The sequence below is a fragment of the Tenrec ecaudatus genome, chromosome 5 (assembly GCF_050624435.1).
Source record: "Tenrec ecaudatus isolate mTenEca1 chromosome 5, mTenEca1.hap1, whole genome shotgun sequence".
NCBI classification, from domain to species: Eukaryota; Metazoa; Chordata; class Mammalia; order Afrosoricida; family Tenrecidae; genus Tenrec; species Tenrec ecaudatus.
In genome coordinates, this window is record NC_134534.1 from 91,125,482 (window position 1) to 91,148,825 (window position 23,344).

The 23,344-nt window shown below is 43.8% G+C and overlaps 1 protein-coding gene across 1 annotated transcript in view; it reads right to left on the reverse strand.

Moving 5' to 3' along the window:
- Window positions 1–9,585: 9,585 nt before the first annotated feature.
- The window catches only part of WNK2 (WNK lysine deficient protein kinase 2), a 187,288-nt gene continuing 173,529 nt past the window's right edge, over window positions 9,586–23,344 (reverse strand). Inside the window, 2 exon segments of the mRNA XM_075550857.1 lie at window positions 9,586–9,668; window positions 15,029–15,140. Coding sequence (XP_075406972.1) covers window positions 9,586–9,668; window positions 15,029–15,140 — 195 coding nt within the window.

Below are 23,344 nucleotides of genomic sequence, written 5' to 3' on the forward strand. Positions count from 1 at the left end.
TAAACAGGTAAAGTCTTGGAAACTCACAGGGGCAGTTCTACTTGTCTTACAGGGCCACTGTGAGTTGGCATTGACTGAACAGAAATGAGTTTTGGGCTTTATATATAGAATCATCTCATCTGCATATAGGGAAATTGTGGTAGTTACATAATTTCATGTCAACTTGAAGACATGTGAAAGTGTAGGGGTGGAGACTAGCCTGCCAGGTCACAGTCTGATGATGCCCCTTATGGGCATGACCTCCTCATAAGGAGGGTCCTGGGACCCTCCCTCTCTGTCTCTCTGCCTTCCCTTTCCTGCTGGTGAGCCATCCTGAGACCTGTCAGAGCCCTGTGATGAACTGCACCATTGGATACACATGACCTTGTACCCAGAGGCCTGTGATCTTCCTGCATTCTGCATCACTGCATGTGGCTGCGTGATTCCGTAGAGGAATTACGGACTAGTATCGGACTTATGGTCTTGAGTGGGACTGGGCTGTGATATTTTCTTGATATATAAAGCTTCCTGATACAAAGCTCTTTCTTACACATATGAGTGTCACTGAACTTGTTTCTCTAGTTAGTCCAGCCTAAAAGAGACAGTTTCACTTTTCCTTTACCTGTTTGTATTCCTTTTATTTATTTTTATTGTCTGATGGTCTAGCAAACACTTCCTGTAAGATGTTGAAAATGTTTCCAGTTGTTTCAGGGAAAATGTTTTCAGTTTCCCCTCATTAAGGATGTGATGTTGTCTGTTGGTTTATCATATATAATCTTTATTATGTTGAAGAACTTCCTTTATATTATTTATCTATTTAAATCATTTTATTGGGGCCTTGTAGAACTCTTATCACAATCCATCCATCCATCCATTGTGTCAAACTCTTTTGTACATTTGTTGCCTTCATCATTTTCAAAACATTTTCTTTCTACTTGAGCCCTTGGTATCAGCTCCTCATTTTTCCCCTCCCTCCCCCAACCTCCCTCCCTTCCTCCCCCTTTGATAATTTATAAAATACTATTGTTTTTATGTCTTACACTGTCTGATGTCTCCTTTCACTCAGTTATCTGTTGTCTGTCCCCCAAGGAAGGGGCTATAGGTAGATCATTGTGATCATTTCCCCTTTTCTCCCCCACTTTCCCCTTCCCCTCCTCACATTTTATTGCATGCTTTTATTAGAACAGGGCCTTTTGCACATAATATGATCACGTGGTTCTTGCTCTTTGCCTTGTTTGTGTAACGGATTGCTTTTCTAATGCTGAAAGGCTTGCAGTGCGGCTTCTAGCATTTTCTTTCCATTCTTTTCAGACTGTTTCTTCATCTTTTTTATGTGCATAATAATCGTTCTTCTGGATTCTTTTTCTGATAATTCAATAGCTTCTTCAATGTCAGCCATTTCTTTTAGGTATGGGTCTTGTTCACATAGTGTTTTTTTTTTTTTTTACATTTTATTGTGTGTGTGTGTGTGTGTACCAATATTTTCTGTTGTTTCCTTGACATCTTGGTGTAGCTATTAGGGAGTCAGGGAGATTGGTTTTGTCGAGATAGTTAACTATGGTGAGTCGTATACTAGAGGAATAGTAGACACTTCAGAACAAGCAGTGAGGGAAGAGGGTAGAGTAAGGTTTGTGAATAGATAAAAGTATAGAAGGAAAAGTAATAGTGGAAGGAGACAAGAAGAATTAGATAACACTGATTAATGGCTTGTAAAAAAAGAAGGAAACAAATCCTTATTTTGAAAGGATGAAAGAAGAGGTAATACTGATTGAAGATTTGTAAGAGCAGTATGAGGGTTTGTTTTTAAGAAATAAAGAGAAGAATTAAAGAGAAGAAAGCAGAAAAATAAGGGGGAAACAGAGAAACAGACGATAAAAACAAGAGCTGTTGGTGTTTGAGGTATAAACCCTGCCCAGGAGCATGGAAGCTGGTGTGGGCAAGAGCCAGGTGTGTTTCGCGGAGAAGGCTGGGAAACCTAGGTCGATTTAGGATGTGAGCTGACCCACCACAAGTGAGAATCAGTTGAGCGGTTACAATCAGCGCCTGTGGGCGAATGGCTCCACTCGGTCAGGTACTCGCAGTGGCTCAATTATGTTTATGCTATACAGTGGCCTGGGGGTTAGGAGGTTGAGTGGGATGGTAGGATATGGCACGTTTTCTTAGGGTGGTCCTGGCATGAGTGGGTGTAGAGGAGGTGGAGCTCAGTCCTCCATGCCAATGGGAGCAAATTAACCTACATTGACCCCTAGGAGAATTGTCCTGCTGTTTCCGAGGCCAGAGGTGTGGGTGGGCAGGGACATACTTAGAGTGCTGAATTTTGGACTGAATCCCCTGTAACACCTTCCGCAGAAGGTCACTGCCAGCTTGTAGGTGATAGTGTTTCCATGCTCCCAATAGATCTCCAGGAAGGCCTGTGTTGTTACCATCAGAGGTCATGCTGTTGTCTGCTGGCTGGGAGGCTAACCTCCTCTAGAGATGCTTGCTTTCAAGACACAGTAGCCCCTGTCAACAATCCTCAGCACCAACCCAAGTGGGAGCAGACAGCCTTGCAGGCAGAGTGACGGCTGGAAGACACACTCCATCCCATAGACTCTGGAGCGATTAACAGCTGGCAGTACCCAAGTGAGGAAGGTTCTCGCGCTCCAACTGGACCCTAGAGAGAACTGCCTTCATAATTTTAAAGCAAAAAGTTGGTGCTCTGTCTCTGTACAGTTGAGGATTGTCATGATTAGAGACACTAGTTCCTTTTGGGGGATCATTTCCATAGATCACAGCTGCTGAAGTTCCGCATGGTTGTGAGGGTAGGGATGGGAGAAGAGATTTTCCAACTGCATGCCGATCATTGTCAATTCATTGATCCTTGCCTATGTGCTGGGTTGCAAACTAAAAGGTCAACCATTTGAATCTATCGGTTGCTCCATGATAGAAAGGTGAGCCTTTCTGCTTCCAGAAAGGTGTAAAACCTTAGAAACCCAAAGGGGAAATTCTGTTTCCATAAGGTCACTGTGAGTTGAACTTGACTTGGTGGCAATGGGTGTTTTGGTTTGGCTGCTTTTGTCTGTTCCACAATCAAGTGGAGCACACTTTCCTGTGTTCCTTGCTGTATTGGTGAGGGAAGGCTTGCCAACAGCTCCCTAGAATCTTCCATTGTGCTCGTTAGGTTGGCATCCACTTGGCTGAGTCAGGATTCTCAGTGGTTTGGCAGTTAAGGTGTAGTAATCCCTCATGATGTGATGTAAAACCATGCAACCAATTCCAGAATGGGATGTACTGTAAGCAATCAATCATTCAAAAGATAATTAGGAGAGAGAACGACCCCCTTACTCAGGTGACAGCCCTGATGCAATGGAAAGGAAGCTTCCTTTTTCTTTCCTATAAAAGTGGGTGCTGTAGGGAAGTTTGCTTGCTTGTTCTTTGGGTGGGTCTGGATCCTCTAATTGGCTCATCAACCTCTGATTCTTGGGACTAGAGCCAATGGCAGCTTTATCCACACTGACAAAGACAGTTATCAACTCCTTGAGAACTAATTAGACTTGAGAACTGATTTGGAAAATTCATCCTTAGGACTTTGTTTCTCTAAAACCATTCTTGGTACCAAATATGTTAGGCTGGGTTATCCAGAGGGCAAAGCCAGTGATGCTTATATGTGTTACGTAGAAAGAAATTGATATCAGGAAGATGGTTTACCCAGTTGTACAAGTAGTTGAGGCCAGTTTGGTGTCAAGTCCATGGGCCAGATTTTAATCTGGAGGCTTCTGCTAAATTACAACACGAGTTGAAGCCTCAATTTACAAGGTGTGTGAGGTTAAAGTGAGGGCATTGATTGGGAAGAAATGGGACCCTGACACTTTCGATGGGGATATGTGGGCAGATACCCATGGTGATAGGGATCTTTGGCCCCTAAATTCTATGGAATCAATTTAGCCGACAGTATCACTCCTGACACCTCTGCCTGCTATCCCATTATCATTAAAACCATTATCCCTTCCATCCACATTTGGGGAGATTATTCCAGTGTGCATGTTGATACTGTATCAAAGGCTGTGTCTGAAGCATTGCCTGGGGGAGATGCCTCACGAGATAGTACTAAAATTTCCCAGACAACATCTTCACCACTTACTATTACTTCTAGATCTATAGTTAGATTTAAGTCACAGTGGGCCCCAAAAGGTGAGGTACAAATGGTGGCCCAGGCAGAGGTGTGCTACATTCTGAAAGATCATCTAGATTTTTCTAATATGTACAAATCTAATCCTGGATAATATGTGTGGGAATGGTTATCAGTCAGAGTTTCTTGATATGATAAGCCCAGATCCTTCATTTAATGTCTCAGTTACAGGCATTAGGAGACAATCTAATAGTGTATTTGGTTGGTTCTCTGAGGCGTGGGTTGCATGATGAGAATGAGCCAAGTAGAAGTGCCAGAAGTATCAGTCTGACCGTAGTACACTGTGGAAGAAGGTATCAAATGATTTAGGGACATTGGCAGGTTAGAGTGAGTCTACAAGGACACGTCTGTTATTATAAAAGTGAGGAAAATTTTGTGAAGCGATCCCCAGCATCTCTTAAGACTGATGTGATTGCTGTGTTTTATAAGTCAGATTTGAATTAAGACACCTACTACAATCGGTCCCATCAGCAGCATTCAATTGTTGGGTACAAAGCAGGCGTGGTTGCTACCGGGGACAGTAGAGTCACAGTAGAGTACCACAAGAGACGTAAGAAGTTGGCCACTTAAAGAAGGGTGTTCCTAGATGTGAAATAGATGGAGAATCTACTAAATATTTACTTGATCTGTACAAGTGGGAAAATTCTAGATCAAGTGAATGGTGGTCTAACTCAAATCGCCAGAATAGAGAGCCACAACCCTGTAATCAATTCCTAGATGTGAGCTACTTTACAAACCTACAATTCCTTGAATGAAGGGAGCGCAGGTCCCCTTGAAGAAGGACCCCACTACATTGCCATAAATGTATACTACTAGTTTTATCCTAACTTTCCCCAAAGTGATTTTATATAATGACTGTTCATTGGGAAGAAAGACGTAATCACACTTGTCAGGAATAATTAGACACTACTGTTGAATTGAAATTAATTCCAAGAAACCCAAAATGTTTCATAGGCCCACCATTCAGAGTAGCGGCACATAAAGATGACATGATTATTGTAATTTTAACCCAGGAGCATTTCACAGGGACTCCAGTAGGCTCTCAAAAGCCATCCTGTATTTTTTTCCCCCAGGTCTGGAATGTAAAATTGGAATAAACATAGCAAACTGGAAGAATCCCTATAGAGCAGTGGTTCTCAACCTTCCTAATTCCACGACCCTTCAATACATTTCCTCATGTTGTGGTGACCTCCCAACCATAAATTATTATTATTATCATTTTCTTATTCATTTCTTTACTTTCTTCTTCTTTGGATTAAGAAAAATCATTTTATCAGGGGCTCATACAAAGCTTATCACAATCCATGCATCCATTGTGTCAAGAACATCTGTACATCCGTTGTCATCATCATTCTCAAAACATTTGCTTTCTACTTGAGCCCTTGGTCATAAAATTATTTTTGTTGCTACTTCCTATCTGTCATTTTCCCACTGTTATGAATCGGGCAACCCTCATGAATGGGTCGTTCGGTCTCCAAAAGGGTCGCGACCTACAGGTTGAGAACCTCTGTATATATCGTTTATAGTTGCTCTTGGCAACCAAGACTATTACCCCAGAGGAGCCACCTGTAACATTTCTGGCTACTGTCCCTGTGATGCTATGCTCTTCTGGTCTGGAGGTCTTAGTTGCCAAGAGAGGAAGACTGACCTGGAGATGCAGCACTGATTCTATTGAACTGCTTGGCAATAATGCTGCCTGGCCATTTTAAGCTCCTCGTGCCTCTGGATGAACAGTAAAAGAAGGAATTGCTGTATTGATTGGTGTAATTGATCTTGATTTCCAAGGGAAAATTAAGTTGCTAATTTAATAAATAGAGGTAAAGAAGAATCTGTCTCGAATCCAGGAGATTCCTTACGACATCTTTTAGTCTGCCATGCTTTGCTATTAAAGTCAATAGTAAACTCTAGAAAACCAACATTGACAGGACTCCTAATGGCACAGACACTTCAGGAATGAAGCTTTGAGTCACCTGACCAGGCCAAGGACAGCAACCCACTGAGGCGCTTTCTGAGGGTAAAGGGAATATGGAATGGGCAGTAGAAGAAAGTACTTCTAAATAGCAACCATGACAACGTTATCAGTAGCAGAAACAAAGGCTTTAATTCTTATGAGAATTTCCTCCTTTCACACATGCATCAAATAATTTTGGTTTGTTCATTTATAAAACAAGATATAAACTGGATAGTGCATTTTTTATTTTATGCAGGTGTGTTGTATCATGTTAGGTGCAAGCATGACTTTTTATTGCCTGGGAGATAATTGCGTATGGTTTAAGAAAATATGTACAGGTGCCAAGTTAACAAGGGTGAACTTTTTGTCCGCTTGGTTGCCAATATCACAATTCATATGCATCCCTTCTCTTCAGTCTTCCTTATTTTGCCCAGACTTCGCATGTATCCACTTACGTTTTTGTAAGGGGCCATCGAGTCAATTGCGGCCCATCGAAACCCTATGCACAACAGAAAGAAACTTCATACCTGCTCTCCATCTGTCTGAGGCTCTGCACCTCACCTGGAATGCCCGCCCACCTGACGGCCAGATCTGGGACCACTTCCACTTCTGAACTTCCATACTGCATAATGGGATGTGCTACCCTCCCACATGCATGGATGTCTCTTATAAACAGGGAGCCCAGGGAGCTGACATGTCTAGAATCTTTAGTTGTCTCATTACATAAAACAAACTCGGTCACGCTCCCTTGAAGTTGGTCATTATCATGAAATGATCATGGATGTAGTGCATCTTTCTGGTCTGGGCATCCCTCACCCCAGAGTAGCCTCATCTCCTCACTGGTATAATTTGTTAGCTAAGTGTGTTTGAAATCCTTATCACAACTGCTAAATGCCAAGGGATTTTAGGGATGATCTCTTAGGAACAAATCGGAAATTCTTTAGTGCAGAGTGCATGTAAACCCTGCAATAACATACTCACCCGAGGCTCATATGAGCCAGAAATCAGATATCAGGTCCCGAGAGCCACAGTGAGATCTCTACATTCTGTGTACAACCCACAGAGGCATGTGCAAACGGCCCAGGCAGGTGTAAATGGGCAGAGGGAGATTCCTGCGATGGTGATGGGACACGCAGTAGCGGGCCAGCCACCTGCTCTTCTCTTTTCTGCCTGACCTTGGTTGCAACTCCGCTTAGCTCAGACAGCTCCTGCTCCCGTCCCAAGAAAATAAAATCTTTGCAAAGCATTCTACTCACAAGAGTACTATACATGTAGGCAGTTTCTTGGTCCCTTAGCATTTCACACGACAGGAACCGGGGTATCTCAAGTCTCCCTTTCTCTACCTGCGCAATGGATTAGAATGAGGCCGCAGAGGATCGAAGAGGCCTTACACTGGGGGCCATTCTTGACTCTGAAGAGCCAGTTCCAGAGCAGACCACTGAGAGAAGAGGAATATCATTAGTTTTCCTGACACTTGCTAAGGAAAGGACCAGCTTCTCACATGAATTCATTTGCACGGAGTAGGATTGCAAGAACCCCCTCTGCTGACGGCTGACCACATACTTTCAGAAAGAGCAAAGGCCTGTATGAACATGGTAATTAGAGGCTGCTTTGCCTCCTGGAGCTCAGCCACCCAGACATTTTCAAATACATGCTGCAATTATTTTTAGAGTTCTCCAAACACCTCTGGGGAAAAATTACGTCAGAACCAGAAGATGTTTTAGTTATAGCTCTAGCGAGCCTCTAAAAGCAGTCTCACTCTTCGTGCGTAAGGCCCACCCCTAGGGAGTGCTGGGTCCGCAACCCAGCAGCAGGCGTGTGAACTGGGGAGGTTTGCACGCTAGCTATAACATTTGGGGCTCAGCTCACACAGAAGGAGCAAAGGCTTTAAGAACTTGCCACGGGGTGAATGAAAACTGTAGGCCAATGGGTGTGAGCTCGAGGTAGTGGCAAGCCCTGGGAAAGCGTTGGGATGTGGCGGGCTACCTGTACAGGAAGCAAATAGCATGCTGCCCCATAAACGAGGGTGGCGTGTCCTACACACTAGTTCAGGGGATAAGGTTCTTGATCGACAGAACTGACTGAAGGAGCCGGAGCAAACACTGCAGTCTGCTCGCTTCCTTGCCTGCTGCGTCCATGTGAGAGCCCTGAAAGTAGCAGGGGCAGCACGGCTGGGTCACTGGGCATAGTTCTGGCCCCGTTCTTGGTAACTATCGTGGCTTACTGGGGTTTCACGTGTCCCTTTGCCAAGTGGGAGCAGATGAACAGAAAGAGAAAGTTGGTAATACAGATGAATGCTGATTTCATGTTTCCATCTGCAAGCCGACGAGTTTCCGAGCTACAGATTCCCTCTGAATAGATCTCCCTGGCCTGTCAGAACTTAGAGAAAGCCCCTTTCTACAAGGGGAAAACTTGTAAAAGTGTCACCATCATGTGACTTACTGGTGGCCCAGGATGATGATAAAGACAGCTGCTGAAATACTACATACTATAATTTGCTGGGTGGGTTTTGTGAGAGGTAAGCAGGGATCACTTGATTCTGACACTAACAGTCAGGAGTGCTATGTAGCAGAGAGATTAAAACACAAGCTTAGAAATTAAGCTAGGCTCAACCCCCCATCCATCACTTGGGACCTCTGTGGGCATCGATGGGCCTGGTCTCAGATGCCCTAAAAATGGAGATTGAATGGGATGGCCTGCATGCAAGCCTGGGAACGTCATCTTTAGATGAATGGCAGGTCCTTCCCACTCTCTGCCCTTCTCAGTGAGACTATAGTCCATCTACAGGGCTGTGACCTTCTCATTCAAGGTACCTATCAACCTGTGTGTCTACAAGGTAGAGACCTGCCTTCCCACCAGCCCACTCTCTTCTTAGGGAGTGTTGAACTGCTGACCTTGTGGTTACCAGCCCTACTCATAATCCACTATGCCTTCGATGTAAAATATAGCTATGAAAATTGTTTTAATATTCTTATCTGCTTGTTCTAACTTAATAGTCAACTCTGGATTAGTTCTCTCATAATGTTTTATATTTCTGTTTCTTCATATGCTTGGTAATTTTTTTTCTTCAGATGCTTTGGTCTATCTCAGCCAGAAGCAAAAATCTTTTACTGTAGCACTGTCACCCTCTAGTTGCAGAAAGAGGCAGGGAGACCTGCATGTGGGAGGTTTTTAGAAGTCTTTCATGCAAGACATATTCTTAACCAGAGCAAGGTGATGGACTAGTGAGGAAATGAAGGGGTTCCGCTTTATTTGGGAGGCAGAGATAACAGGCGTGGCTGATAAGCTGAATACCGTGATTGAGGAACGAGGAGAAAGCTGCATGTTGCATGTGGCTTCACTTGTACTGCCCTCTATAAGGCTCTGGTCCTCGCATCACTCTGCTCTGTCAGGACAGTAATTCTTGAATGCTTGATTTCTAAACCAAGAACTCGTACCGGTCTCAGCATGTCAGGATGCCTAGTTCATGTGCAACTAGTATGTTTGGCTAGCGACCAGGCTCCTGCAGCGTCGGGGATGCGGATGCTTTCTGGCAGGTAGAGGCCGTGTGGGCATTCTCTCCCCAGTCACCTATATGGGACCCAGGAAAGGGAAGAGGAGGTTATGGCTTCATGTCCGTTTTTTAAAACCACAAATTTCTCTTGGTCTTCTCATCTCTTCTCTCTCTCTATGCCTCTTTTGATAGATGATGCACTTGCAAACATTCCATGAGGGTAAGATATTTTAAGCACAGAAATGAGACTTTTTCGGAGAGGTGAATAATGGGGTTAAGGCACAGGGGTGAGACTGTATCGTGTTTCAGCAGTGGAGTCCCCAGCACATGGCGGAGAGCACTGGATTGCAGGCATGAGATTTGGGGCTTATCATGTGGGCAGGGGAGACCTCCTGGGGACCTGAAGACCAAGGTCAAAGCATGCTCTTGGGTGGCAGCCTGACCAGCCCCCTGTGCATGTGGGTATCATGACATCGAGTGCTGCTGTCCGAGGGCCTTCCTTGAAGCAAGAGGACAGATCCTTTCCTGAACTGGAGCTAGGGGTAAGGAGGGTGGGCGTGGTGGGGATGTGTTCTATTTTCTGAGCCTTTGTTTTTGGCATTGGAGTCCAGGGGGGAAAGTAGGGGGGTGGGTAGGACACCGACTGGGTCCTGCAGAGAGCATGTTTTGGGGAGTCTTCCACCTGGACAGGTGCTCCATTGCAGCTTCTCCCTGGACCCACCATAATCAAGGCTCTGGACAGGTCTCTGACTGCTCCTACCGATCCACTCTGGGGAAATTCCTCGCCCTCCAGGGCAGCGCTACAAAAGTCTGGTGTGAGCACATGGGAGCTGCTGCTGGGTTTCCAAACTCGTCACCTCTCTGCTGGCCCATGCACCAGCTCTACTACTTGCTTTAAAAGAAAGGATTCTTTAAATACATGTGTTGTTTGAAGAGACAAATTTGGCACCCAACAAAAATGAATAAAGTTACTGACTTAATAACCAAACATTGCTGCTTGTTTCAGACTTGGACTAAGGCCTATTGCTCACCTGTGGGCAAAGACCTGGCTGTGTCTCCACGCCACACAGGGGCACAGCACATGCATCTCCATAGCACAGAGGGAGCTTGGTAGACCTAGGTTATGTTCCTTGGAGGTTTCCTGGTCCTGCCCTCTATGTGCCCAGGTAGAGAAGCAGGGTTGGCATGTACTCAGAGGTACGAATGGGAAGCCGACTGGACATGTGTCACATGTAGGGAATGGGCACTCTGTTGTGATGAACACAATGAGAACTTGAGATGTCTACAGCTGTGTGATGCGTGCTACTGATTGTTGGTGGAGGCTAACGTCCCAAGTTTGTTATACGTGTTTCTCATAGGAGAAAACACCGTGTTTTAGAGACGAATGGAAACGAAAGTGTGATTGTCTAGATTGTAGTGCATAGAACCCTAAATTTTATTCTAGTTCCCAGGATCCCAGCTTCAACCTCCTGCTCCATGCCTTTCCTGCGGGCGATAGAGACTCATACTGCCTGTTTCCCTGGCCAGGTTACGTGAGGGGTTCTCGCTTTCCATGTTGTGTTTCGAACATCCCCCACCCTGGGGACCCAGCCCTACAAGGAGCACATGGTCCCTTTGCTGCCTGGGCTCCCGAGAGGATCATACTGGGCCTCCAAGGATGCACAACCTGGACCAGATGTGGTAGTGCTTGGTCACGTGCGCTAAAGGAACACCACGCAGAGAAGCCCATGGCAACTCCAGGCTAAACTCCAGCTGCATGCTGCTCAAAGGCGGAAGTCTTAAGACTGCCCCGCTAAGGATAGGGCCGCCCCAGCATGATAAGAGAACTGGGGCTATGGAAAAAGGAGCCCAGACTTAACCTCAGCCCTGTCCCACCTCTGACCTCTGTCCCAGCTACCTTCTTGAGGACACTGAGCAAATAGATAAACTGTAAAGAACTGTGTACAAGGCCAGTGAACAGAATGCTTCAGAAATGCTACAGGTCTCACCCCTTGCTCCGCCTCCCCTCACCCCAATCTGCTGTCTAGACCCCATGGGGGGAGTTTCCTCAAAGATCCTTTTACTCAAAGATCTCCAACTAACTATATGTTGAAGGCCAGGAAAGAATAAAGTTTGAAAAACAAAAGTCCTTTATCCCCCAAAATATTTTTTATTCTTGTACATTTGTGTCTCCAATTGTGAATAAAAAATGCGTAGAAAGTGGTTACAAAAGTGTAAGCTGGACAAGGAACAAGGGCCACACCCGGAGGTCCAGTTACTTCCCATGGTTCCCTCTTCGCTCTAGATGATACAGGCCTGGCGTCTGGGGCGGGTCGACCTGCCTGGGCTCAGTCTGGCTTCTCACTCTCAGAATCTAGAAAACAAAACCACCAAAGCTCAGTACTCAGTACTTTTCAAGTCAGGGCCAGTCAGGAACTGGGGCAGAGGGAGGTCAGGCCCAGGCTGTGTCCCCCAGGGCCTGCACACACGAATGGGAAGAGGCTCTGCCGAATGATTGCCCCCTCGGAGGGCCTGGGTCTTGTAGGTCCTAAGGGCCAAGTCACAGCGTGAAGACAGCCCTGCTTTTCTGTTTCGATCACCCCAGGCTTCGTCTCTGCTTTAACAAAGCACAGCAAAGTTTGCCAGCAGCGGAGTCCCCAGTTCCCAGACAACAGGCGGTGGCCTGGGGAGCGCTGGCACTTTGAGCAGGGAAGCACGTTCAGCTGTCTGCCCGTGTTCAATGCTAGTCCAGGTCCCCAGTGTGGCAGGGCAGGTCTGCAGGGGCACTTCCATGAGAGCAGAGCCCCCACCCTGTCCCTGTGGGAAGCAGGAATGAACAAAACAGCGCCTCTGAGTCACAGGGCCAGAAAGCACAGTTCGTCACCACGACCATGGTCGTAGGGACTTCTCATATCCCCAGTGCCTACGTATGGTCATGAAGTGACCAACGGGAGGTCCGGCCTCCGAGGGCCACGGAACAATAGTACATTTGGCAACACACACAGATTTCCCACGGGAGTCCGCTCTGAGTCCGCATCGTCCCGGGATCTGTGCCCATCAGCAAACTCTGAATCCCTTGAGAAACCCATAGGTGACCCTCTCTACGTGTTCCAACCGACCCAGGCCCAGGAAAAGTTTCCAGAGGGATCGGCAGTCCTTCCCGGGGTGATAGGTGCCTTTCAGTTGGCCCACTCCTTTGGAAGATGTAATACATGTTTGGAGGCTCCTCGTGGTTGTGATGTCAGGCTCAGGGAGAACTGGACCTCCAAGCTGGCCAAGTCTGGGAGCTGGAGGGGTGGGCACAGGTCGCTGCTGGGCTACATCCTTACCCACAGGCAGAGTTGGGACTTTGGCAATTAAGGGTGGCAGCACCTGGCCATGGAGGTACTGCCCTGTCAGTAGGCCTCCTCTGCCATCCTTGGCCTCACCCCAGACTTATTTTCAGCTTCCTTCCCCTCAAGGTGGGTGGAGGTGGTGGTGGTGGTGGTGGCAGCACACCTGTGGACACACAGCTGGGATGGCTGGCTTGGCCCCTGCGGGAGGGCCAGTGCAGTTCTGCTCACTGCTCTGCTCCTTCCTAAGAGGCCCCCGAATGGCCTGCTCTTCTGTGAGAAGAGGAAGAAAACAATTTTTCCCACACTGTTTTCAAGCAAAAGTTTATTTTTTCTCCTTCATATACACAGTCTCTTGGCGATTTCAAGCTACGGCTGCCCATGTGCAAGGCAAGGACTAATAGTGCGAGACTGCAAACCTTAGGTTCAGTGTGAGATGGAGGACAGCTTGTGAGAGCAGCTGTCAATTTGACTCATGAAACAGAGACATGACTCCGAATCCAAACAGACTTGGGTGCACGATACAGAGACTATAAATATCTTAACAGCAGCATTGGGCCCGGGCAGAAGATTCTGCACAGTCACCTAGAGATTTCAATTCTAACCAAATTAATGGGACAATACACTTAAACCAAAATGATTTAGTCAGTTCTAGTAATACTCCCAAATACAAAAGAACTGTACAATTCACATCTCGGCTTGAGGCTGCAGTCTGCGGTCTAACAGCTCCGCCAGCCGAGGCGACTGTACCCCCAGGCCCACGGTGGGCCATTTTCATGCCTCTCTGGGATCAGGGCCAGTGAAGGCTTCAGAAGAGAAGCCTGGCCCTCAGCAAGTCAGTCTGGAGGACTGCCCACAGGGCCACCTGCAGGCCAGCGGCCAAGGGCATACTGCTCATGCAAAGGTGAGGTGTGGGCGAGGAGATCACAGACCTCGGTGCAAATTGTTGAAAAGAAAGAAAGAAATGTCAGCAGGAGGGTTGGCGGGACCCAGAGGCAGCGCAGCGGCTGCCTCGCACGCACACACTGACCCACCTTCACCCTACAGGAGACGAAGCCCAGGGCAGCCTCTCAGCTTTTGGGTTACGTGGAGTTTGTTTGTTCACTTGGCATTTTCTAGCAGGTTCTTTGTAGCCTCTCTAAGAGACCAGCCACTGCTAAAAATGTCCTCTTTGAGAAACCATGGCCATACGGCAGCTCAAGCAAAGCAGCCAGAATACTCCAGTTAAGAATGTATTTCCATCTGTCTTCCATTAATCACTGGCTAAATCCAGAGACCTAGTTTTCTGAGGATTGAGCAGAGCTTGCTGAATATTTGCAACTCTTCGATACTAAAGATAACCAATTTCATTTTTTTCCTTAAAAAGGGGGGGGGGCACTTACAACAGAAAACTGAAGGTCTGATTTAGCTTCCAATTTGTAAACAATTCCTATCTTTGCAGCTTAAAACAAGAAATACGGCTATTAACTCAAGAGCCATTGATGAAACATATACTTCTTTTAAACATCTCTTCCCAGTAGGGAATGGAAACACTTAACTCCAGGGCACCATATTTTGCAAGATCGTGACAATGTCCGGACGATCGGTTCAGTAAACTAGAGTAAGTACCGGACGTGCACACCACTGGGACTTAGGAATGCCTTAAGAACGGGCCTTCAGAGTGTGTCTAGCAGAAAGGAAGAAAACACTGCATGAACACACCGTTCCCTCTCTGTCCCCTACTGATATACCCAGGGCTGCCTGTCATGATGAAGGGGGTGTGGAAGCTAGATTGGCCCTGTGGGGTGGGCACCGCGCCCAAGCAGCTAGGATAGGTTGCTTTAACGTGAGATCACCATCACATCTCTTTGTGATGTTCAGAGTTTTCTATCTGGCCAGTGGCAGGGCAGAAAGTTATGTAATCTGTAATTTAGGGATAGATGAGGGGACTGCATGTATGTTGGGAGGATTGGGAAGCCTGATACCCCCAGGCCTGGCACCCGGATGAGATTTTGGCTGCCTTGACCCCTGAAGCTGGTCCATTTGAGCTATTCAGGACCCTGAGGACATGGGAGCTAAGAATAGGCCTCTACATGGGCCCAGAGGCCCTGCACAGAGCAGAGTTGGGAACATGGAAAGGGCAGTACCTGGCATGGGCATGGGCAGGACCAGGGTAGTTCCAGGGATGACTGTAGTGGACAGGGGGCCTGGCCCAAGGGTCAGGCAGGGCCTCTTCACTTCTGCTTTTGGTTTGCTCACCTACAAGGCAGGGGGACAAGAATACGAGGGTTACACATGGCTATAGTCAGCTGGCTATCCTGAGTGGCCTCTGGTCCCAGGCAGGGCTTCCAGCTTTGGGAGGGTGGACTCTGAAACCTGCTGTGAGATTGGCACCCTCTGATGGCTTACACTGGAATGGCAGGTGAAATAGGGCAAAACAGCAGCCTTACTTTGCATGAAAGCTGGCCACTGGTGCCAGTTGCGCCTGGGCCTTGAGGTACAGGGAGGGTTGGCATAAAAGACCTGGTTGAACAGTTGGTGAGATTAAGGAAAGCCCTGAGCCCCCTGGAGGCAGGCAGCAGTCAACGGGTGTCTCGGTGCAGGCCCAGGGAGTCTGGGGCCTGAGAGGCAGGGTTGAGGGCAGAGAAGCTGCTCACAGTGCAAGAAGATGGCGAGGACCACTGTTGGCCTACGTGAATGGCAAGGCCTTGGCACCAAAACCCAGCATGAGGAGAAAAAGAAGATAAAGACCGAGAAAGAGCCTTCAACATTCTAAACAAAATGTTGGCAAATAAAATCCAGCAATAGTAACCAAGGTACAAATGTAATAATCATCATGACCAGATCGAGTTAGTTCTAGGAAATCACTATCATTTACTTCACTTACACAATGGGGGTTGGGAGCAATGGACGCACTTGGAAGGTGCAGGTAAAGCACTGGCCAGAACTCAGCACTCCCCAAGGGAACCTTCTTGAGCTGTGAAGAGCGGCTGTAGAACACCACAGCTAATGTCTGGCCAATGGCGAAAGGCTAAGCAATCCCTAGGCTCCCAAGGCTTCTTCCCATTTCTAATCAGCATTGCACTGGAAAGCACAGGCAAGGCCAGAGAAGGAACAAGAGGTACAACTTGGAAAGGAAAGGTACAAAACTTCCTTCTTTGCAAATGACAAGGTGGTATATGTAGAAAATCCAATAAAAAGAAAAACCAGTTTCTAGCCCTAATAAGCACGTTTTGCAAGAGTGCAGATGTGAGGGACCAAAGAATCCTATTTATGTATTAAACAGACAACCTTGGAAATTGGAATTTACATGAGCATTTTGAAACATCACCCACCTAAGCATAAATTTAATGACAGATGTATAACACTTTGCATTAAAAACTACAAAAATTGCTGAGAAAATGAAGAAGTAAATAAAAGGAGAGACACTATATTCAAAGAACACATAGTCTTGTTAATATATCAAATGTCACCCAATTTCTCAACAAATTCAACACAACTCCAATCAAAATCCCATCAAGCTATTTTGTAGAAACTGAGAGGATGTTTTAAGATGTATAGGGGAATACTAATTAACAAGTACCAGACATTAAACTTAATAGAAAGATATAGCAATTAAGAGATTATGCCATTGCCACTGGAATAAAAGAATGGCTCAATGGAACAAAATGGTAAGTTCAGAAATAGACCTACATATCTATCTATCTATCTATCTATCTATCTATCTATCTATCTATCTATCTATCTATCTATCTATCTACCTACCTATCTATCTATCTGATTTTTCAATGAAAGTTGAATGTAATTCATGTGGAAAGGCAGGCACTGGAGCAAACAGATATGCATATAACATGCACTGCTCCTGAGTCAATTCACACTTACTGTGGCATTTCTAAAGCTTTAAGAAAGAAAATAAAAAAAATCAATGGGAAACCTCATCTATCTTCCTAGATATGGATATAGAAAACAACAACAACAACAAAACCACACCAACCAACCAACCAACCAGTCGACCTTGACATTTACCCCCTATTACACACAGAATTTGAAATGGTTCACAAATCTGAATGTGACACCAATAGCTATAATGCATCTGGAAAAATTAAAGGAAAATGACTTCATGCTCTTGAAGGAGACAAGGATTTCTTAGGGCAAAAATGTCATGGGTACAAAAATAATTGAAAACTGTATTTCAAAAAACTAAAGAGCAGAGACAGGAGAACATGGTTGCCAGATAGCAAGCATGAGGAGATCTCAGCAAGTACTCGAGAAGTTCCACGAGGAGGGATATCCTGCACTTCCGGGCTGCAAGAAATTCAACTCAAAAGCTAAGTAGATCCAAGCTTCTTTAAGTGGGACAGCAGCAACACCTGTTCACAGACTCCCCTTTAACATGGACCAGAGGGACCAGCTGCTTCTGTGAGGCTGCCCCTACTCCTCCCAGGCACTGATTTCTTCAGCCCTTGAGACAACCTAACCAGCCGAACCCCTTACCTCAAGGGCCTCTGAGGACTCTAGTGGATAGTAGACTGCATGGGCAGCTTTATACAGGCATGATCAGTAGCCATAGTTCACTTTCCCCATTTATCTTCCCTTCCGCCTTCTTTCCTGCTTAATTCTCTGGTACCCTCCCCAACTCGTGTGCCCCATATCCCTCATGGAGTACACACACACACACACACACACACACACACACACACACTCTAACACTACCAAAGGAGCAGGAACCCCTACCTACAAGGTGGTTTTAGTTTTTTAAAAATTTTTCTTTGGTTGTGCATTTTGTTCTATTCTAATACTTTTTTATGATTTTTTTCTAGTTCTTTTCTACTTCCTCTTCTGGCAACTGCTTCTGCTGCCACCCTATCCTCATGAGAATACACATCCAACCCGGGAAAAACAGGCAGGCCGGTGGATTCCTGCACACCCACCCAAACAAGGGCTCCCTCACCCCCATGGCACTGGAAAACCCACATTCATACTGCTATAGCAACAGGACATCAGCACCCACACCAAGCTACACTAGAGTCTTCGGCCTCTTTTTTCCTCATCTCCCAGAACATCCACTCATTATCTCTTTCTGATCCCTCAGTTTTCCTCATATTTTCATGATACTTATGAATTCTAATCACCTCACTTAAATATATATTTTGCCAATAATTTTACAAATCTGTGGCCCATCCAAACAGTCACTTATTATTACTATCATTACTTTCTCTCTCTCTCCTCCACTTTTGCCACTTCTCTTACCTTTTCTCCATTTCACCAGCTCCTATTTCTTCCAGCTCCTATGTCAGCAATCCCATGTCTCTAGACAGAAGCCAATACCTCTACACAACTTATCTGCTCACACAGCACTAATAGCTGCATGATAATGAGGAAACAGCAGTCAACCACAGTAAATCTCCCAAATGAAAAAGACAAACACAGCTGAAAATCACTCAAACCCAATGGAGTAGACGGAAGAAGAGGCCCTGCAACTACCAGGCACAGAATTCAGAAGAATGATGTTTATGCCCTTTCAAGCTCTGTGGGGAACACTCATGAGAACAGCAGAAGAAATTGAAAAATTAAAATCCTTAAATTAAAAGGAAGCCCAGAAGATAAACAATGAGATAATAGAATTAGCAACATAGTAAAATACTTGAGGAATAGAATGAAAGAAAAGGAAAATAGAATCAGTGAGCTCACAGACATTGACTACAATTGACAAAAGAAACACTCAACAGAAAAATGAAGGAATTAGAAAAAGTCCGAGAATGGTGTGGGATACCATGAAGAGCATCTACATCTCATTGAGATCTTGAAATAAGAAGAAACAAACAAACAAAATCTACAGAGAATATACTATAAGAACTCATCATAGAAATCTCCCCCATATCACAAATAAGGAGAAAATAACTATCCAAGACACTGGAATACCCTTCAAATAGAATAGATCCCCAAAGAAAAACCTTGTAACATATCATAGTCACACTACACAATTTCAAGAAAAAAATAGACTCGGAAAGCAACTAAGAATAAAAGAACAGTCACACACAAAGGAAAACTGTTAAGGATAAGCTCAGACATGTATGTAGAAATTATGCAGGCAGAAAGACAATGGAGTCAGATATATGTCATTATGAAAGAAACAACAATGCTCACAAAGTATCCTGTATATAGCAAAACAATCTCTCAAATACAAGGGAGAAATAAATAAAGCTATTTCTAGACAAGGAGAAAGTAAAAGAATTCATAAAAACAAGACCAGAATTACAAAAAAGATTAACCCAATCACTATGGATAGAGAATCAACAGCAGCAGACAAACATGAGCATCAGACAAGACAACACCACCAAGAAACCAATATAATGAAAGTGGCACTAAAAACTAAACTCAAAACAAAAAACAGAAATAGAGGAGGAACAAAGATACCAATAAAACTACACACAATAAAAAAAGGAAAGAAAGCAAACATAAACACAACAAAATGACAGCAACAAAACCAGCATATGTCAATGGATTAAATGCACCAATCTAGAGACAGAGGGTAGCAGGCTGGTTTAGAAAACAATACACATTTATAGGATGCCCAAAAGAGATATACTTTAAATTCAAATAAAAAAGTAGATTAAATTCAAAGGATGGTGAAAAATCTACCAAGCCAATGGAAGATTTAACCATAAGAAGTAAGGCAAGGTAATATTAATCTCTGATAAAATAGATTTCAAGGCAAATAACATTAGGAGATAAGAATGGACACTGCGTAATGATTAACAGAACAATACACCAGGAATATATACCCTTAACATAAATGCATCTAATGAAAGATCCTGGAAATACAGCAATCAAATTATTACAAAGTTGAATGCAGAAATAATCAACTCAATAATAGTAGGAGGCTTCCACACACCACTCTCAAGGAAAGACAAATCATCAGGAAAGAAATTCAATAAAAATGCAGAAAAGCTAAACAACACAATCAACAAGCCTGACCTTCTAGATATATACAGAAGACTTCACCTGACAAGGACAAAGTATGTATTCTTCTCTAGTGCACACGGTACATACACATTCTAGACTAAATCATGGTAGGCCACAAAGCAAAACTTAATATTACAAAAATCTTAAGACTACCTAATGGAAAGAGGCCCGGGATATATAAAGAACCTGTTGAAAAGAAGAACAAAATAGGAGAACTTGTGCCACCCTACCTCATGCTTCACTGGCCATCTCAGAAGGATTCATCGATGCAGAGAACCCCTTAGAGAACTAGGCTCTTTCTTAAACTCACATGTAGCCAATTTAAGGAACCAACATACTTGCTTGGATTTAAGGCTGGAACATCCTCGTATGAGAAGAAGCAAATGACTGCTGTCTCAAGGTTATGCAACTGGAAGTTGTTAGACTTTGGCTCAGATCTTTTTCTTCGAGAGTGCTAAATGAATGGCACTCCTTGCTTTGTTATGACACGTATGACTCTGGTGGGCATGGCTCTGCCTTTGTGAATGCTTGTTATTGAGAGTTTTGTTTGTGTAAACAGTGTCCAGTCACTTAAGAGTTTAATATGTACAATTCAACAATTCATGCATTTCAAACTGAAGCCAGCCTAAACGTGTATAATTTCCTTTTCTCAACATTGTTTCAAATTCTATGTCATTGGCTACATTCATGACACTACCAGTAAAATTACCTTATGGCCCAGGGGGATGATTGAGTATGTTCTCTATCATAAAAAAGATAAGTATATCTCTGAAGTGAATAAGAGACATACATAAACCATAGTTATATGAATGGATTTTGGGCTTGCACTTAATTATAGTCATAATCTAAGAACAATTAGTTCTTATGACAAGGTCATACGCAGTATTTGCCTTCATGAAGAGCTCACTGAAGAAATGGATGCTAAGAAACCAGGTGGTGATACCTGACTATCAGAAAAAATAGTGTCTGAAATCTTAAAGGATTAGTCTTAAAACAAGCAGTTATCTAAGTGAGGCGTCACATGGAAGAAGCATACCAGCCTGTGCGATCCATTGATTGTAAACAATGAAATCTAAACCTGAAGGAGGGAATGGTATCAGAGCTTAAATTGTGAGCACCCTGTTGGCAGAAGGCTATGGATGACAGTGAAGGTCAAAATCCATTTGCAGTGTCCACACATGGAGCCAGCGTCCAGTGAGTCCTCTCTGACCACAGTCCAGGGATGTGAGTAACCTTGCTATTGGAGGATATTGTAAAGTCAACTATGGCAGATGTAGTTCGGTTAAAATCTGATACCTTATCTTTTGATCTCCCCTTTGACTCATTCTAAAGTTTCAGTTTCAATATTTTCTGCTTCCTTTCACATTGACTTGTTGTATGTCTTATCTAGTCATTGCTATTGGTTTTTTGTTTGCTTGCTTCCTGTTTGTGTTTTGCATGATTTTCTGCATTAGAAATCCAGGATAGAATTGCCTAGGGCAGTGGTTCTCAACCTTTCTAATGTCGTAACCCTTTAATACAGTTCCTCATGTTGTGGTGACCTCCAATCATAAAATTATTTTTGTTGCTACATCATAGCTGTAATTTTGCTACTGTTATGAGTTGGGCAACCTTTGTGAAAGGTTTGTTCAACCCCCCAAGGGGGTCACGACCCACAGGTTGAGAACCACTGAGAGGTGGGGGATTGGGTAGCTGGCAACAATGAGTAAGAAAAGAAAATAGATTTTGTTCTGAACTTGATTGTGGTGAAGATTGCACAAATATTCTTAATATGATCGAATGATTAAATTGTATGATATGTGCAGTATATGCCAGTAAAACTATTTATGAAAAGTTCCTGTCTTGGAAGCCCACCAGGGCAAGTCTCCCCTGTCCTATGGAGTTGTGAGTCTGAATTGCTGCGCTGGCACTAAGTTTGCGTTTTGAGCTTTTTGTTTTGGAAAGATGTGGCTGTTTGCTCCCATAAAGACCATACATCCTAGGAAGCCGTTTGGGCAGTGCTATTCTGTCCTGTGGAGTCAAACTAGACTCAATAGCAAAGAATTTTCTTGGTTTTATTTTTAATGATTGTAATAAATATTTGATGAGTCTGTTGCAGAAAAACTTTCAAAACAAAAAGTCTATTCCTAGGGGCTGCATAAAGAATTTCTTGAAATGGAATTACTAAAAGCCAGAGGAGAGGGTTATCAACTTTAAAGGAGCAGCAAGCAGACTGGCAGCTTACTTTCAACAAAAATAAGGAAGCCAAATAATAATGTAATGATCATTTTTAAATGCTTAAAGAAAATAACTGCCAACCTAGAATCCTGATATAAAATATCAGGATATATACTGATATAAAATATCCTCCAAGAATGGCAATGTAATAAAGATACTTCTAGACAAATAAAACCTGAGAAGTGTCATTGGTAGACATACAGGAAAGGAAATTCTGAAGGAAAATCATCCTAAATGGGAGACTGGAGACAAGAAGGAACTATCCAGATGCTAAATAAGCAAACACATGCAAAATAATAATCATTGGACAGCAATGTATTGTGGGATTTTAAAATTATATAAAATTAAAAAATAAGTCAGGGTAGGAGAAAATGTAGTTAAAATGTTTTATGGCCCTTGGAAAAGGGATAAAAAATTGGCGTCGCTATTGTTAGTTGTTGTTGGGTCAGTTCCAACTCATATTAACCTGATGTATAACCATGAAACATTGCCTAGTCTTACACCATCCTCACAAATGTTCATGTTTGAGCTCCTTGTTGCAGCCACTTGACTTTGACAATTTAAAGATAGATGTTATAACAGGGTAATCAATAATTGAATAGTGAGAGAAAAGAAAGCTTCCAAGCTAGTCATGGGAGAAAAAAATAAACAACAAAATACACTTAACCAATACAAAGAAAGATGAAGCTGTATTCTCCTGTAAAGATTTACAGTCTTGGAAATTCTGTACAGGTCGCTCTACGTTGGACTCAAGCCGATGCAGTGGAAAGCCACGACTTCAGAGGAAAGCAAAAGGAGAGGAAAAGGAAAACCAATAGGTGGGACAAATAGAAAACAAACGGTACAGTGATGGATTCAAGCAAAAATACATAAACGCATTAAATACAAACAAACTGATATTCTAATCAAGACAAAGATTTTCAACTAGGATTAAAAAATAAAGCAAAGCCCAATTATACATGCTGTCTAAAAAAGATGCGTCTAAAGCATATGATATGCAACGCTTGGAACTAAAAGACGAAAAGCACACACCATATAAATAATAGCAGACCGCCTGGAGGGGTAGGTGTAGCAACTTCAGCCGGTGTTGACTGTAAGTCAGAAGGCATAAGAAAGAACTCTTCATAATTGTGAAAGTTTGACTCACAAGGGAGAAATCATAAATTTAAATATGAATTCACCTAATAACAATTTCAAAATATATAAAACAAAAATGACCAAATTTTAATAGAAATAAACAACCACAGTGGAAATTTTCAATAACTGACAAAATACACAGT